Source organism: Pollachius pollachius (genome assembly GCF_949987615.1).
Source record: "Pollachius pollachius genome assembly, chromosome: 12".
Classification (NCBI taxonomy): Eukaryota; Metazoa; Chordata; class Actinopteri; order Gadiformes; family Gadidae; genus Pollachius; species Pollachius pollachius.
This window is the reverse complement of record NC_136945.1, coordinates 20,349,175-20,363,435: the sequence shown is the minus strand read 5'-3', so window position 1 is coordinate 20,363,435 and position 14,261 is coordinate 20,349,175. Positions and strand designations below refer to the sequence as shown.

At 43.3% G+C, this 14,261-nt stretch overlaps 1 protein-coding gene across 1 annotated transcript in view; it reads right to left on the bottom strand.

Annotated features, from left to right (window-relative positions):
• Nucleotides 1-11,815, bottom strand: part of LOC307083754 (immunoglobulin-like and fibronectin type III domain-containing protein 1) — a gene marked incomplete at both ends in the record, with an annotated part of 35,484 nt that extends 23,669 nt beyond the window's left edge. The window contains 16 exons of the mRNA XM_079747707.1: nt 532-834; nt 1,225-1,518; nt 1,602-1,746; nt 1,839-1,963; nt 2,813-2,884; nt 4,216-4,431; nt 5,009-5,281; nt 5,688-5,856; nt 6,370-6,483; nt 6,667-6,859; nt 7,249-7,327; nt 7,416-7,515; nt 7,952-8,091; nt 9,598-9,720; nt 10,349-10,381; nt 11,770-11,815. Of these exons, the coding sequence (XP_079603833.1) occupies nt 532-834; nt 1,225-1,518; nt 1,602-1,746; nt 1,839-1,963; nt 2,813-2,884; nt 4,216-4,431; nt 5,009-5,281; nt 5,688-5,856; nt 6,370-6,483; nt 6,667-6,859; nt 7,249-7,327; nt 7,416-7,515; nt 7,952-8,091; nt 9,598-9,720; nt 10,349-10,381; nt 11,770-11,815 (2,425 nt within the window). The remainder of the gene's footprint in view (nt 1-531; nt 835-1,224; nt 1,519-1,601; nt 1,747-1,838; nt 1,964-2,812; nt 2,885-4,215; nt 4,432-5,008; nt 5,282-5,687; nt 5,857-6,369; nt 6,484-6,666; nt 6,860-7,248; nt 7,328-7,415; nt 7,516-7,951; nt 8,092-9,597; nt 9,721-10,348; nt 10,382-11,769) is intronic.
• Nucleotides 11,816-14,261: the final 2,446 nt, after the last annotated feature.

Below are 14,261 nucleotides of genomic sequence, written 5' to 3'. Positions count from 1 at the left end.
GAATTAGACTGATTTCAATATTCCAGCTGTGGATTATGCATGCGAGTATGTAGTGGTAAAAAAAAAAAAAAAAGGCATTCAGCTCAATGTAGTATCCAATGTTTTTTTTTTAGTTTTGGAGCAAGGACATGAATACGTCTTAGGCATGTCCGTAGCCAGCTAAGAGGATCGCACCTCGGTAACTTTTCTAGAGATTGAAATAAAATCAGAAACTGAATACAACTGTGTACGAAATCAGTGGTTGAGAATTTCCCTGGGATGAGCAAATGCCTAATTCAGATGAAACTAGTTACTTTGTGTCCGCTGTGTGTGACAGATGTTGATGCGTGAGTGAGCAACCCCCCCCTAAACAAAACTAAACCCCCAAACCTGAAGCCTCAATTCCCCTCCTCCCACCCCGGCCTCCCTTTTTTTCAAACCCTGGCTACGGCCCTGGTTGTAGGATAACCTTCTGTACCAACCGCAGGCTTCCAGCCGGTTAACTCCATGGGGATTCCTAATCATCGCCGTCTTCTCCTTTTGTCTACTCACTCAGCACGCCGGCCATGATGCTGTCTGTGGTCTCCAGGGCGTCGCTCTGCCCCTCAGGGTTCTGTGCGAAGATCCTGTAGTTGTATCTCTTGCCGTGGGCCACGTTGCGGTCCCGGTAGGCCGTCTTGTCGGCGGAGACGTCCCCCAGCACGGCCCACAGGCTTTGGCCCGCCTGCTGCCGCTCGATGATGTAGTTGGTGACGGCCGAGCCGCCGTCGTCGGTGGGCGGCTTCCAGGCGATCTCGATCAGGGACGAGGTGGTCTCAACCAGCTCCACTGGGCCATCCGGGGGGCCGGGTCTGTCTGTGGGGAGGAGAACGCCGTGTTTATGATCCTGATAAGTTAAACATGAGTGCAATGCAAATGGTGCCTAGACTCTTCATAGCCTCCCCCTTATCCCCCCACAACCCTCTTACGTGCTTGTTGTATGTTTAACGTCCTTGCACTTTGTGTAGCATCTTATCCTAGCTATCTTGTTGTATATGGGGAATGGGTTACCCTAGCGATTGTTAGTACTTGGCACTTGGTTCTATGGACATCCTTACTGTACCAACAGCGATATGTTGTTGTTTTTCTTTCTTCTGGCAAATTTATTGTAAGTCGCTTTGGATAAAAATCTTCTGCTAAATGGTCATGTAAAAGTGCCACGCCTCAAATGTCTGTCGATTTATTTGGCCTCCGACGAGGCAGTACCTAAAACAATCAGGTTGGATTTGGCCTCCACGGCCCCGAAGGGGTTCTGCAGTTGGATGGTGATGCCGCTGGTGTCGCTCCTCAGGCAGTCTTTGAGCAACAGGCGGCTGTGGTTGGACTCCTTCACGATCTTGGAACCGGCTCCGTCCTTCAACTCCACGCCGTCCTTAAACCACCTGACCACCAAGCCCTCCTGGGGCGGGTAGGGCATCTTAAAGGCGGCGTTCTGCCCCACGCGGATGATGACGGGCCTGGAGAACTTATGGAGATCGTCGGGGTCAAACACAGGCACGTCTGTCAGGGACACAGAGCATAGGGTGGTGACTACATCGCCAGTCGCTTAGTGTGTTTGGCGGGGAATGTAAGTGAAGCTGTACCTCCGACAGTGAGCTTTCCCTTCGTGCTGTGCTCTCCCGCGACGAAGCTGTACATCGCGGTGTCGTCGTCTCTGCACTTCAGGACTGTCAGTTTATGACAGAGTCCGTCTTGGCTGATGCGGTATCCTCTAGATTTAGCAGTCAACTTGTGAAATGAGAAAAAATGTGAGAGTCTATTAGATAGATGTGTCAACACCAGCCATATGCATACCATGTGGGTGGGAAGTTCAGACGTACCTGTTCTTCATCTTTGAACCAGGTTCCGTCACACACCGTAAGCGTGTTAACAATAAATTCGGTCTGCTTGTCACGGAGGGCATTAATATCGCCAAGTCCACTCTTTATCCCAGTCTCTACAATAACTATAGATAAAAGTGAAGTTAGTTCATGTTTTATAACAAGCACTGTACAAATAGGGTTTTAGATTGTGATGTATTACATTGATCACAATCGACTAGTACAATGATATTTTGTACAAAATGTCGAATCGCAAGCAAGCACAAGCATTAAGCCTACAGGTTTACACTCAGGAAATACATCGGAACACAAGGTCCTTCAGAGAATACATCAGACTATTGTCCGATTGTATCGGACTACTGTCCGATGTATCGGAGTTCTGTCCGATGTTCCGGGCATGAAGCCACAAAGCAAAAAGTTTTGTTTTGCAACGGTATTAAATTGGAGGGTAAAACAGCCACAAAACAAGTTTTGATTTGAGGCTTTATTAAATCAGAGGTTAATAAGGGGGAAGCTATTAGCCATATTTTAATTCTAAAAGGAAAAGAGAACAATTATTATTATGATTATTATTTTTTTAGTACTTTTAGCCCTCAGGAAATACATCGGTACACAAGGTCCTTCGGAGATTACATCAGACTACTGTCAGATTGTATCAGAGTACTGTCTGAATTCCGATTTATCTGAGTTCTATCCGATGTACCAAGCGTGAAGCCAAAAAATATACATGTATTTGTTTTGTGGGGGTATTAAATCAGAGGTTAATACAGCCACAAAACAAAAAAGTTTACATTTCTTAAGTATTTTAAAGTATTAAATCAGAGGTTAATAAGGGGGAAGTTATTAGCCATATTTATATTCTAAAAGCAAAAGACAACTGAATCATATGATTATTGTTTTTTTAGTATTTTTGTTTAATAAACCTGAAAAAGCACATCTTTTAGTATTACAGTATTCATGTGGCTCCGTCTTACCAGCCTTACTGGTACCTGAATGAGTAATGCCTTGCTCAAGCATTTCCCCACCAGCTCGCCCGTCTGTGAAGCCTACCGATGGACAACAAGTCATGGGCCACACTGCCTTGGATATTCAACTATAAATAAATACTTAATCCATATTTGAGTCGGCCAAAGTCTAATCCAATTCCTTGGGGGTTCTCTCTACCCCTCACTGCATCAAATCCAACCGGACCCGATTCGCATAGCCATTGAGACCAAATAAATATTTATTCTTTTTATTTATTTACTTACTTAAAATCTATTTCTACTTGAAAACAGAAATAAACATTATGACACATGAAGAACTGTCTAGATGGCTGGCATGTGAAGGATTTGCAGAATACTGTTATTGACATAATAGAAAAATGACAATAAATATCAGGCAGAATGTTTTGAAATTGTTTCCATTCACACAAATGTATTTAAAATTCAAATTCCATTTACATTATATATATATATATATATAAACTATGTAACATGATGGGTTAACCTGTCCAAACAACAGGGCATTGTTCACACTCCTTTGATGAGACCACCTGGGCAGTACATTTCAACCCCCCCTGGCCTGTTCTGTAATGGTCTAATACCATGGCCTCACAGGGTCTAGTCTCATGGCCTTTTCTCATGGTTTAATACAATGTTCTAAGAGGGCCTGTTCTCATGGTCTGTTCTCAAGCTCTGATACCATGGTTTCCCGGGGTCTATTTTCATGGCCTGTTCTCGTGGTCTGTTCTCAGTCTGATATCATGGTCTCACACTATCTATTCTCATGGCCTCTTCTCATGGTCTGTTCTCATGGTCTGTTTTCAGTCTGATATCCTGGTCTCACACTATTCTCATGGCCTCTTCTCATGGTCTGTTCTCATGGTCGGTTCTCACTCTGATATCATGGTCTAACAGGGTCTGTTCTCATGGTCTGTGTTTATGGTCTGATATCATGGTCTCACACTATCTATTCTCGTGGCCTGTTCTCGTGGTCTGTTCTCAGTCTGATATCATGGTCTAACAGGGTCTGTTCTCATGGTCTGTTTTCATGGTCTGATATCATGGTCTCACACTATCTATTCTCATGGCCTGTTCTCATGGTCCGTTCTCGTTTTCTGTTCTCAGTCTGATATCATGGTCTAACAGGGTCTGTTCTCATGGCCTGTTCTCGTTTTCTGTTCTCAGTCTGATATCATGGTCTAACAGGGTCTGTTCTCATGGTCTGTGTTCATGGTCTGATATCATGGTCTCACACTATCTATTCTCATGGCCTGTTCTCATAGCTTGTTGTCATGGCCGGTTCTCATGGCCAGATACCATGGACTCATAGGGTATAATCCCGTGGCCTGTTCTCATGGTCTCACAGGGTCTACCGTCACGGCCTTCGCTCTTACCTGGACCGGCTTCCACAGGCGGCTGTTCGGCGGCTGCAGTGGCAGCCGCATCCACGGCCTCCTTTACCTTGGCGGCCTTTATCTCAGTGATCTCCTCCCTGGCTTTGACCAGCTTCTCCTGCTGCTGCTGGGCGATCTTGGCCAGGTCCGCCCCCGAGCCCCCAGCCCGGGTGGTCTTCCTCTCCGCCGGCTTGCCCTTCTTCGCGTCTTTGTCAGCTGTCGAAAGGATCGAGGGTGTCAGATAGGCGCCGATCGAGAATCATCAAGCAGCATTGCATCGTTTACATCATCACAGCCATTGTGTGCGAGGCCGTAGCCAGGGTTTGGAAATGAGTGAGGTCCAGAATTTTTCTTCTTCTTTAGATGGAGCATATTTACTGCATTTTTGGACGAGCAGAACTCATACCAAAGGGCCCCCCACAAACACCACCCGAGCTATACACTACACACAAGCTCTTTATCTATAATTAAATAGATACAGGGGGACTTTATTATAGTGGGGGGGATATTATTATATTTTGTGTGTGCATAATGTTAATGTATTCAACTCCAGATTATACTGTTATGTAGCGCCGGTTATTATATATTTCTATATATATATATATATTTGAAAAATAATAATTAAAAAAAATATACATATATACAAACATACATACATATTTTCTTTTTAGTAAATTATTACCGAGGTCTGGACCTCAGTGACCTTATAGCCGGCTACGGCCATGAGGGCTATCGGTTCTATCAGTGTTCACAGGGCTAACAGTTCCTCTGTAGAAGACACGATAACACGTACGTTCGACGAGCAGCCAGGCGTTGCAGGACTTGATGCCGGCCCAGGCGGAGTAGATGCCCTTGTCCACCACCATGCAGTCCTTCACCACTAGGCGGTGGATCAGCTTGTCCTCCGACACCTCGATGTCGTACTTATCGCCCATCTCCAGGGGCTGGTTTTTGCCGAACCACAGGATCTTGGAGAAGGGGTTTGACAGGACGGCCTCAAACACGGCGTCCTGCCTCTCGGTCGCGGTCACTTCCTGTATTTTCACCAAGAACTCGATCGGTGGGACTGTAGAGTCGGAAAAATAGTTTTTGAGTCAGCATGTGAATTACAATCTCAAGTGTATGTATGCAATGATATTTTTATATGATACCTCACATATCGTGTGCCTCAGAGCATGATTGCCCAAGTCCTATTTTTGCCAAACGATGATATCTAACCAAACTCTACTCTCCTAACGCTACTGATATACTGTGCCTCATTGAATATATCATAAGCCAATCAGAGTGCTTTTAACATAACATAATCAGTCTCTGCCTCAGTCATCTATTTGACTTAGGCATTTTCTACGCTGAATACAAGAGGAACCTTCCAATATGAATTAGCATGGCAATTATGTTATGAGGCCAACGATGTTGAACATCACACTCATTTGTCGTGGAGACGTGTTTTGTGGACGCCCGTGTGATCGTACTTTTAAACTCGGTGGAGAAGACGTTGACTCCCTCCACGTCGATCTGGTACAGCCCGGCGTCGTCCGGCATGAGGTCCTTGATGCTGAAGATGTACTTCTTGCCCGTCAGATTCAGAGTGTGCTTCATCTTGTCTCCCAGCTCCTTGGTGTACGGAACCATCTCACCGTCCTAAACCAGAGCATAATGGTCTAGCTGAAAATGGTAAATGGACTACATTCATACAGCGCTTTTCTAACCAGTGGCCACTCATTGCGTTATTATTGCCCAACATTCACCCATTCATGCACACATTCACATACCGACAGCGGTGTCAACCATTCAAGGCGACAGCCAGCTCGGTGGGAGCAGTCAGGGTGAGGTGTCTCGCTCAGGGACACCTCAACACTCGGCTAGGTGGAGCCGGCGATCGAACTAGCAACCTTCCGGTTACCAGCCAACCCGCCTTACCTCCTGAGCCACATGCCGCCCAGCTGTATCACAATATACCGGGGTAAGGCTGCCACTCTGAGCCTTAGTAGCTGTCTTTAGATGTATTTCATGAAAAGATGGCCTGTGAAGCCCTTTGAAACTGTACCTGTGATAAAGGGCTATACAAATGAATTGTAATTGAATTTCATGGTTATATTTAACTCCGAGCGTCTACCCACTTTAAGGCGGTGGGTGTCTTTGATTGAGACCAACCTTGTAGAGGAATATCCGGCTGCTGGGTTCGATGAGATCCAGATCGATTTCAAGAGACGCTGTTCCGTCCCCGACCACTTGAATAGGCTTCAGATTGGTGATGCTTTTAACAAACTGTATTGATTTAAAGAGGGAAGTTAAATATATCATATCAATACATATGAACTGCAGGAAAGCAATAACAATGAGTGTTTTCGAAAGGGGGGACTCACTCACTCACTCATTCAGTCACTCAGTCACTCCTCTACTCACTCACTCACTCACTCACTCACTCACTCACTCACTCAGTGGACATACCTCTGCCTGCTCCTCCTGTCTCTCCTTCTTCATCTCGTTGAGCTTCTTCAGCATCCAGCGGAAGTCTGTGATCCCAAACTCTGTGCAGATGCGCTCATAGTCCTTCTTTTCCGCGCTCAACAGAAGCTCCCAGAACTTGGGGTCTATCTCTCCTTCTTTCCTCTCCACTGCCTCCTTTTTCGGCCGAATCTTACTGGATAATGTAGAGAGAAACGGCAAAAATGAGTGCGCTAATTACATTTGCATAAATTTGTCAGAAGAAGGAGAAACAACAATATAGCACTGATGGTACAGTAAGACTGTTCATAGTACTAAGTGGCAAGCACTAACCATCGCTACGTTAACCCATTCCCTTAACAGTGCTAAGCACTATTTTTAAGTGCAAGGACTTACAACATACAATAAGTGTGTACATCAATTCAAGTAAATTAAGAACCCAATTAAATGAAAGGAGCAGATATTGGTACATGAGTAAGAACAAATGACGCTGTTTTATAATAATAATAATAATAATGATGAAACACATTATCATGCTGATATGTTATACAACAGGACACAGCGGTACAGTACAGTGTCGATCACCTTTTCCTTTTCAGCACAGTAGAAAAGTTTTCTACAGGTGTGGCCCCAGCTGGTTTGGCTTTGTTCTTCTTGAAGCCGACTGAAGGCAGAAAAGGTCATTGTTATTCGAATGGCAGCTAGGAAACGCGCCGCCATCAACACTTTACCCGTCACACTTATTTGTTTACCTTCGATTACGTTCAGCACAACGGTTACCACTGCTCTCCCATGTTCGTTAACGGCGAAGCATTTGTAAGTGTCTGCTTGATCGGGCGAGACGTTGACCATCTGAACGTTCAGAGAAAATAAAGAAGTAAATGTGTTAATAGGGTTTTATTTGATGGGCTTTAAAGATCTATATATGTCACACTTTCTGACAGAATGTTTAATAAGTGCCATGAATCATTTATTAGGAATATGATTGAATGCCTAGACTTTCCTTCAGACTTATATTGAGTGTAACGTGAAGTGGCCTTGAGGTTAATAACGAGCGACAGGGAAGTTATACTTCACAGAAGTCACCAATCAACTTCTACTTTGTACGTTTTTCGGTCAAAGTCATAATTGTTTGACGTCATTGAGTCTCCGACCCTCATGCAGGGTTTCCCACCCTGGTGGCTCTCCATCTGCCCCTCACTGAGCTATATTTGTTTTACTTAATGCCTACGACCGGCCCGCATGCCATATGGCGTCGTAAAGACACTCGATAGACCCTATCACTTACCTCAAATGTGTGCTCATCGGTGACAGGGTCGTATTTAGTCTGATACCTCGCGGGGTCGGACACATCGCCGCTATTTCTGCTCCACGTCACCGTGGGCTTGGGCTCGCCATTGACAATGGCCTTGAAGAACGCAAATTTACCTGTTGGAGTCACGGGAGGCAGACCCGGGATCAGATATAGATTTACATTCAGGGCGTTTAGCAGACGCTTTTATCCAAAGCGACTTACTATGAGTACATTTGTCAGCAGAAGGAGAAACAACAATATATGGCTGTCGGTGCAGTAAGGATGTTCATAGAACCAAGTGCCAAGCAGCACTAACAATCGCTAGGTTAACCCATTCCCCGTATACAACAAAGATAGCTAGGACAAGATGCTCCATGATGCTAAGTACCATTTTTAAGTGCAAGGATGTACAACATACAATAAGTGTGTACATTAAGTGTCAGGATGTACAACATACAATAAGTGAGTACATTAAGTGTCAGGACGTACAACATACATTAAGTGTGTACATTAAGTGCCAGACCGTACAACATACAACAAGTGCGTAAGAGGGTTGTGGGGGGCCAAGGGGGGAGAAGATGCAGAGTTTAGTTTAACTTTGAACAAGTGAGTCTTGAGTCTTATGCGGAAGATCAGCCTCTTCATCTGATATTCAAGATCAGAAACATGATCATGTGGATGAAGCAGTCTGCAACGAGGATACAGCCTCTCCATGGGGATTCTATGTGTTTATAGGCTGTCGCAGACCCTCGGATTAACCCGTTTTATTAATACAAGATAATATGGCTACATTCGACAGCAGCGGGTGACAAGGCGTGATCATTAACACTACTAAATGATATTGAAACATCATAAACAACATCGCTCATTTGTCACTCATTCACAACAACGGTGGTAGCTTAAAATAAATGTGTCACAGAGTCACCATGGGTCGTAACCGTGGTAACACCTTCCTTCCTTCCTTGAACTCTCAGCCACTAACACATTTTTCTTTAATCTGATAATAACCAACTTTGGGCTGAAACAGGTGGTTGGCTTACACTGCCATACTAAAACTGAATCTCAAACGCTTATGGTATTCCTCCCTGTGGAATAATTTGTTATTATCATGATACAGCACAAGTCAAATTGTATAATATATATATATATATATATATATATGTGTGTATCCAGGGTGCGATTTTTGAAAAAACCAGAGGGGGGGATAATTTTGAGAAACATTTTAAAATGTTTCAAAATGAAGACGGACCCTGTGTATTTTGGTTGTTAATTATTACGATGTAATGGTGAAAATACTTTGGGTGGGGGGGATAATTTTTATCCCCACCGAGGATAAAAATAATTCAGAAGAGGGTAGGACGTGTAAACCAGAGGGGGGGATTATCCCCACCATCCCCACCTGCAAATCGCACCCTGTATGTATCTGTATGACTTGGCAATCTGCTGGTTGTTGACGCTCAAGACCAGTGTCATGTGCTCCCTTAGTTCCTGGCCTTAGATTAACCCTTGCAGCTTTCACCCTTTGTTGTGCTCGACAATGGCTGCTTCTGCAAAATTGATGACAAGGTTAACAGGTTCGGAGACCTACCTTATGACCAGATTTACAGACCCAACTGAACAGACCAGGTTGTCAGACCTACCTTCCTGGATGGTCAGTGCGATGGGCTTGCGGGTGAAGTCAGGGTGGTTCTGTCCCTCTGGTATCGTCTCCACGTACTGTGTGATCATCACCCCGGGCACCCTGGACTTCTTCTTAATGCCAACTGGACAGAACACAAGGAAACGTAGTGAGGAAGAACGGCTGCTGAAAGGTGACTAACTCATCCAATCAGCATCACTGTGGCTTTGATTGTGTTTCAGTTTGAGAATAATTTATCCAGATGAAAGAGATGCTCACACATGTCATGCTAAAAGCTATTCTAATACCCAAGGTGGTATTAGAGTCTTTGTTATGTATTGATCTATATATGATATAGATTTATATACAAATATATTTATCATTTGATCTGAGCATTTTTCAGTGAAGCACTGAAAAAATACTATTCAATTATTTTTGTTGGATGCTTTTATCGAAGGCGCAAAATATTTTGGAGTGAATACAGACACTCAAGGGTGACTGTATTCACTCTCAAGGGTGCTACTATGTAGACTGAGTAAGTTGAGATCAAACCCAGAACCTTTCCGCCAGGGGGATGGAACATCTAAGCCCATAGGTACTATAGGCTTAGATACTTAAAATTCATACATAAATCAGATATGTAGATGCCAACACCTACATACCTGTGTACGCAAACAAAACCGTACAGGTGTGTGAACAGGACCTCATCCTGTTTTGTTTTTTTTGGTTCATGCCCAACAGTTCAGTTGAAAATCGCGGTTCCCTAAGCCTACCTTCGCTACCATCAAAACCGTCACCAGCTGGATCTGATGAAGCACAGTTTGGTCATGAACAACAAGAAGAAGTGTGGACTCGACAGGAAAACAAGAGCAGCAAGAAGCTAATAAAAACTCAAATCAGTAATGAGAAGTGTGGACTCGACAGCAAAAAACAAGATCAACACAAAGCTAATATACACTCAAATCAGTAATGTAATGTAAAACTAAATGGCAACAAGATGTTGCGCTCCAGGTGGCATACCTCGTATTTATTTAAAATGTTTGAAACAGTTTACACTCCCAGTACATTCATTTGTTTTTGATTGGCAGCCTGCTGTGGTTATTCTACATTTGCAATATATTGGAACTGAGCATTTACTTATTTTTATGTAGCACAGCCTGAAGCACTGAACTCCTCCTTGAAACCTGATTACCAAGAGAAGTGAAACTGGGACAGTTTAGTTATCCTTCTAAATTGATTCATTGCACTTTGGATTCATGGTGTTGTTCAATGCGTTGTGTACAGAACCATGGAGAACAACAGAAAACGTTCAATTGAGGTTCATTACAGGTGTGTTCCCTTGTTGGCTACGATCTGATCACCATGACATTACATGTCATACAGACATACACAGAAATAGAGTGTGTTTGGCCCTGGTTCATTTCGTTGAATAATCAATCTTGTCACATATTTAATTTTCTCATTTCAACATCCCTCCCCATAGGTTCTGTCTCGGTCTCTCTCTCCTCTCTCTCTCTCTCTCTCTCTCTCTCTCTCTCTCTCTCTCTCTCTCTCTCTCTCTCTCTCTCTCTCTCTGTCTCTTTACCTCACTTTCACCTTTTCTTTCTCACTTTCACTTTCTCTCCCTCTTCCCCTCGCCCCTCTCTTTCTCTTACACTCTTTCTTTATCTTTTATCTTTCCTTCTCTCTCCCTTCTTCAGAAGATCTTCAGGAGTACAGGACGTTGCACGTATCTTCTCATAAGCATTGTCTACACACACGTTTCGAAGCTCTCTGCTATATAATTTTTGCAAAGAGAAACGTTTATTTTGTTGAAACAGGCGCGAATGCTTTAACAAGAGGTCAAAAACCACGTACATTCAACCTAGACTGACAAAAAAATTCATAGAATCAGATCCTTCTCGTGTGTAAAGAGGGCCATGGTGAGGAATCAATCATTACACACTCCTACCATCGAGAGAGTCCGCTTAGTAAACAAGCCATAAGCTAGGCAATAACTTGGAACTCCAACATTAGTGTCCCTCCTTAATGACTTCTGAGCTTCATTAGGCTTTTATTAAACTAGGATTGCATTGTCTGATTCTAATAACCAATACTACTGAGCCTGGCAGAAGGAGCCTCATCCACCAAGAGAAAATATAAACTAATATTACTGGACACGTGAGTGAAGCAAGAGGGGAGGTTAGGAGCCTACCTTGGCCAGTGGCCGTCCCAATGGCCTCCTGAGACTTTTTCATCATCTTGGCTTCCGTAGACGCTGGAAGGAATCAAAAATGTTGTCTCCGCTGAAACAAGTGAAAGAGGAGAAAGAAAAATATTAACATGAGCAAGCTCAAATGCCAAGAGCATTTCAGAAAGTCATATCGTTGTTTCTGAAGATATGAAAGTATTTTTACACTATTTGTAAGGTTAGTCTACATTCAAAGCTATGCAAGGTTATCTGGTTATGTCTTTAGGATTGCTCATGTAAATGCTATTCATAATGCTAGATGCACTGCATATATATCATATTTTCCACACACACACGTGCACACGCATACACACTCATGAATTCCCACACACAAATACACAAACTCCAGGCATACAGACTTCACACACACACACAAACACACACACACACACACGCACACGCACACACACACGCACACCTCCTGACCCATTGGCACTAGGTGTCTTTTATCTCATCTCTTGAACATCTTGTATCATACAGTTTACAGTGTATGAAATGTCGACCAGAATACTGTACATCTCTCCTTTTTCACGAGCCACTCTGGACTATAATTTATCTCTGGCCGTAATTTTTAAGGCACACTTCACTCTGCAATTCGCTGACGGGCAGACACTCCGAAAATAAAATATCATTAAAGTCCAATTCAGCGTTTGACGCTTGACCTGTTATCTTCACCTTAGACGGAAATGGATTTATACGTTGTATTACGTAAATTATTTCCGTATTGGCGAAGACGTCTACTTTCTTAATGATCCTGTGTGTCCTGATGCCAGGCTTCTCGAGGGGTCCTCAAGTTTACATTGCAATGTTTCATTACCCCGTTTAGATTGCGAAATTGATAGTGACGGATGGCACTTTTTAAAAATAGATTGATTAGGTACTTTTTTCGGAGTAGAAAATCCCAGACGCACAGGGTTTAAAAAGGGCACATAGAAAAGGTCACCGCTGTTAGTATACTCAGAGTTTAATCTCCTAGAAACTTTCTGTTTTGTTTCGCGGTCTGAATATCTGTGTTAAGGTTTCAGGAGCTGAGCAAGACGTGTTCGGTGGGGCGGTGATGGTTTGTTAGCGTGAGGGTAGGGGCAAGGGTGTAGGAATCTGTCCCACCTAAAAATTATACCGGGGGAGAAAAATATTTTATTTTATTTTGAAAGCGCAACACAGCGTCTTGTCACCGCTTCTTATTCTAAAAAACTTGATGATTGAGCGTGCAATTAAAGAATTGATTTGATATTTATCAGTTCATTACTGCCATTTAAAATGTGTTTTCCTTTACATTTACAAATGTATCTTTTTAGTAGAATAAAATTTATTTGTGAATTTTTTCAGTGTAGTTAATTTATGACATATTTCTGTTCAAACCATTAACGGATCTGTCAGGTTTCCGATATGTGTCCCCCCCAATGTTAAACTCATTCCTACGCCCCTGGATAGGGGGGTAAGGTCTTGAGCACTGTGCTGCAGGTTTGGATCATATGGGTGGTGGCGAGGGACACACTAGTCATCTGGCAATGGAGTCATGCCAACAATGTCAGGAGGGAATTTGTCGTTGACAAGGTTTGTTCAGACTCTCCTCTTAATCTAGACCTCTAGAGCCCAGCTAAGAGGACTCAAACGTACAGGCCTATCCTACAAGGGGGCATTAAACATTGCATTGTGTAAGGTTCAGTCATTGCTCTCCCTAGTGTCCTGGCTCCAAAGATATGTTTGTCAGCATTTTTGCTGCTTTGCCTCTGTTTTGTTTTGGTTTGGCCTTGCATGACATTTTAACTTTTGGAAGCAAACAAAGCAAAAACAACACAAAGGTAGGAAAACACATAAAAAATACATGTTTTTCGATCCATTCCCCTAAATTCTCCTCCCAGGCAGCAGAGGATCAACCTCAGTCAAAGGACTTTCAGGGCTGATGGAAAATGTTGGACTGTTAAATGACAGACACATGAAGGTCACATGTCCCATTGAGCTTTGATCGTTTCATCACTTGTGTCGTTGCGTGCCAAATTTTTCTTCCTTCGTTAGTTATGGCAGGACAGGTGAGATGATATAGAATGGATCATTGCATTAATGAATCCCTTGACTTTGAATGCATCAAACACATTTTCTTAGCATAAAATGTAATAAATAATTGCATTGACAGTGACAGCGTCGGGAAGTCTTTGGGTTAGCTTTAAGAATGTGGCGTTTGCTCCAGCATGCAGCTGCTGCTAATGCTACCGACCGGTTGCTTAGATGATCAGTTTTGACACATAGCTCCGGCGCGGTATCCCCGGTAACCCAGCCCAGCATCATAAAAATGATGGGCTGGGGCAGATCTCTGCTATATGTAGCTGCTGGAACTGCCCGCCGTAAAGGATGCCTGCTTATGGTCTCCTGAGTTTCTGATTGACATGTATTCACGCTTGTAGAATATGTCAATACAATTCAATTTCAATAATGGTTGGATTACAGATTAGAGG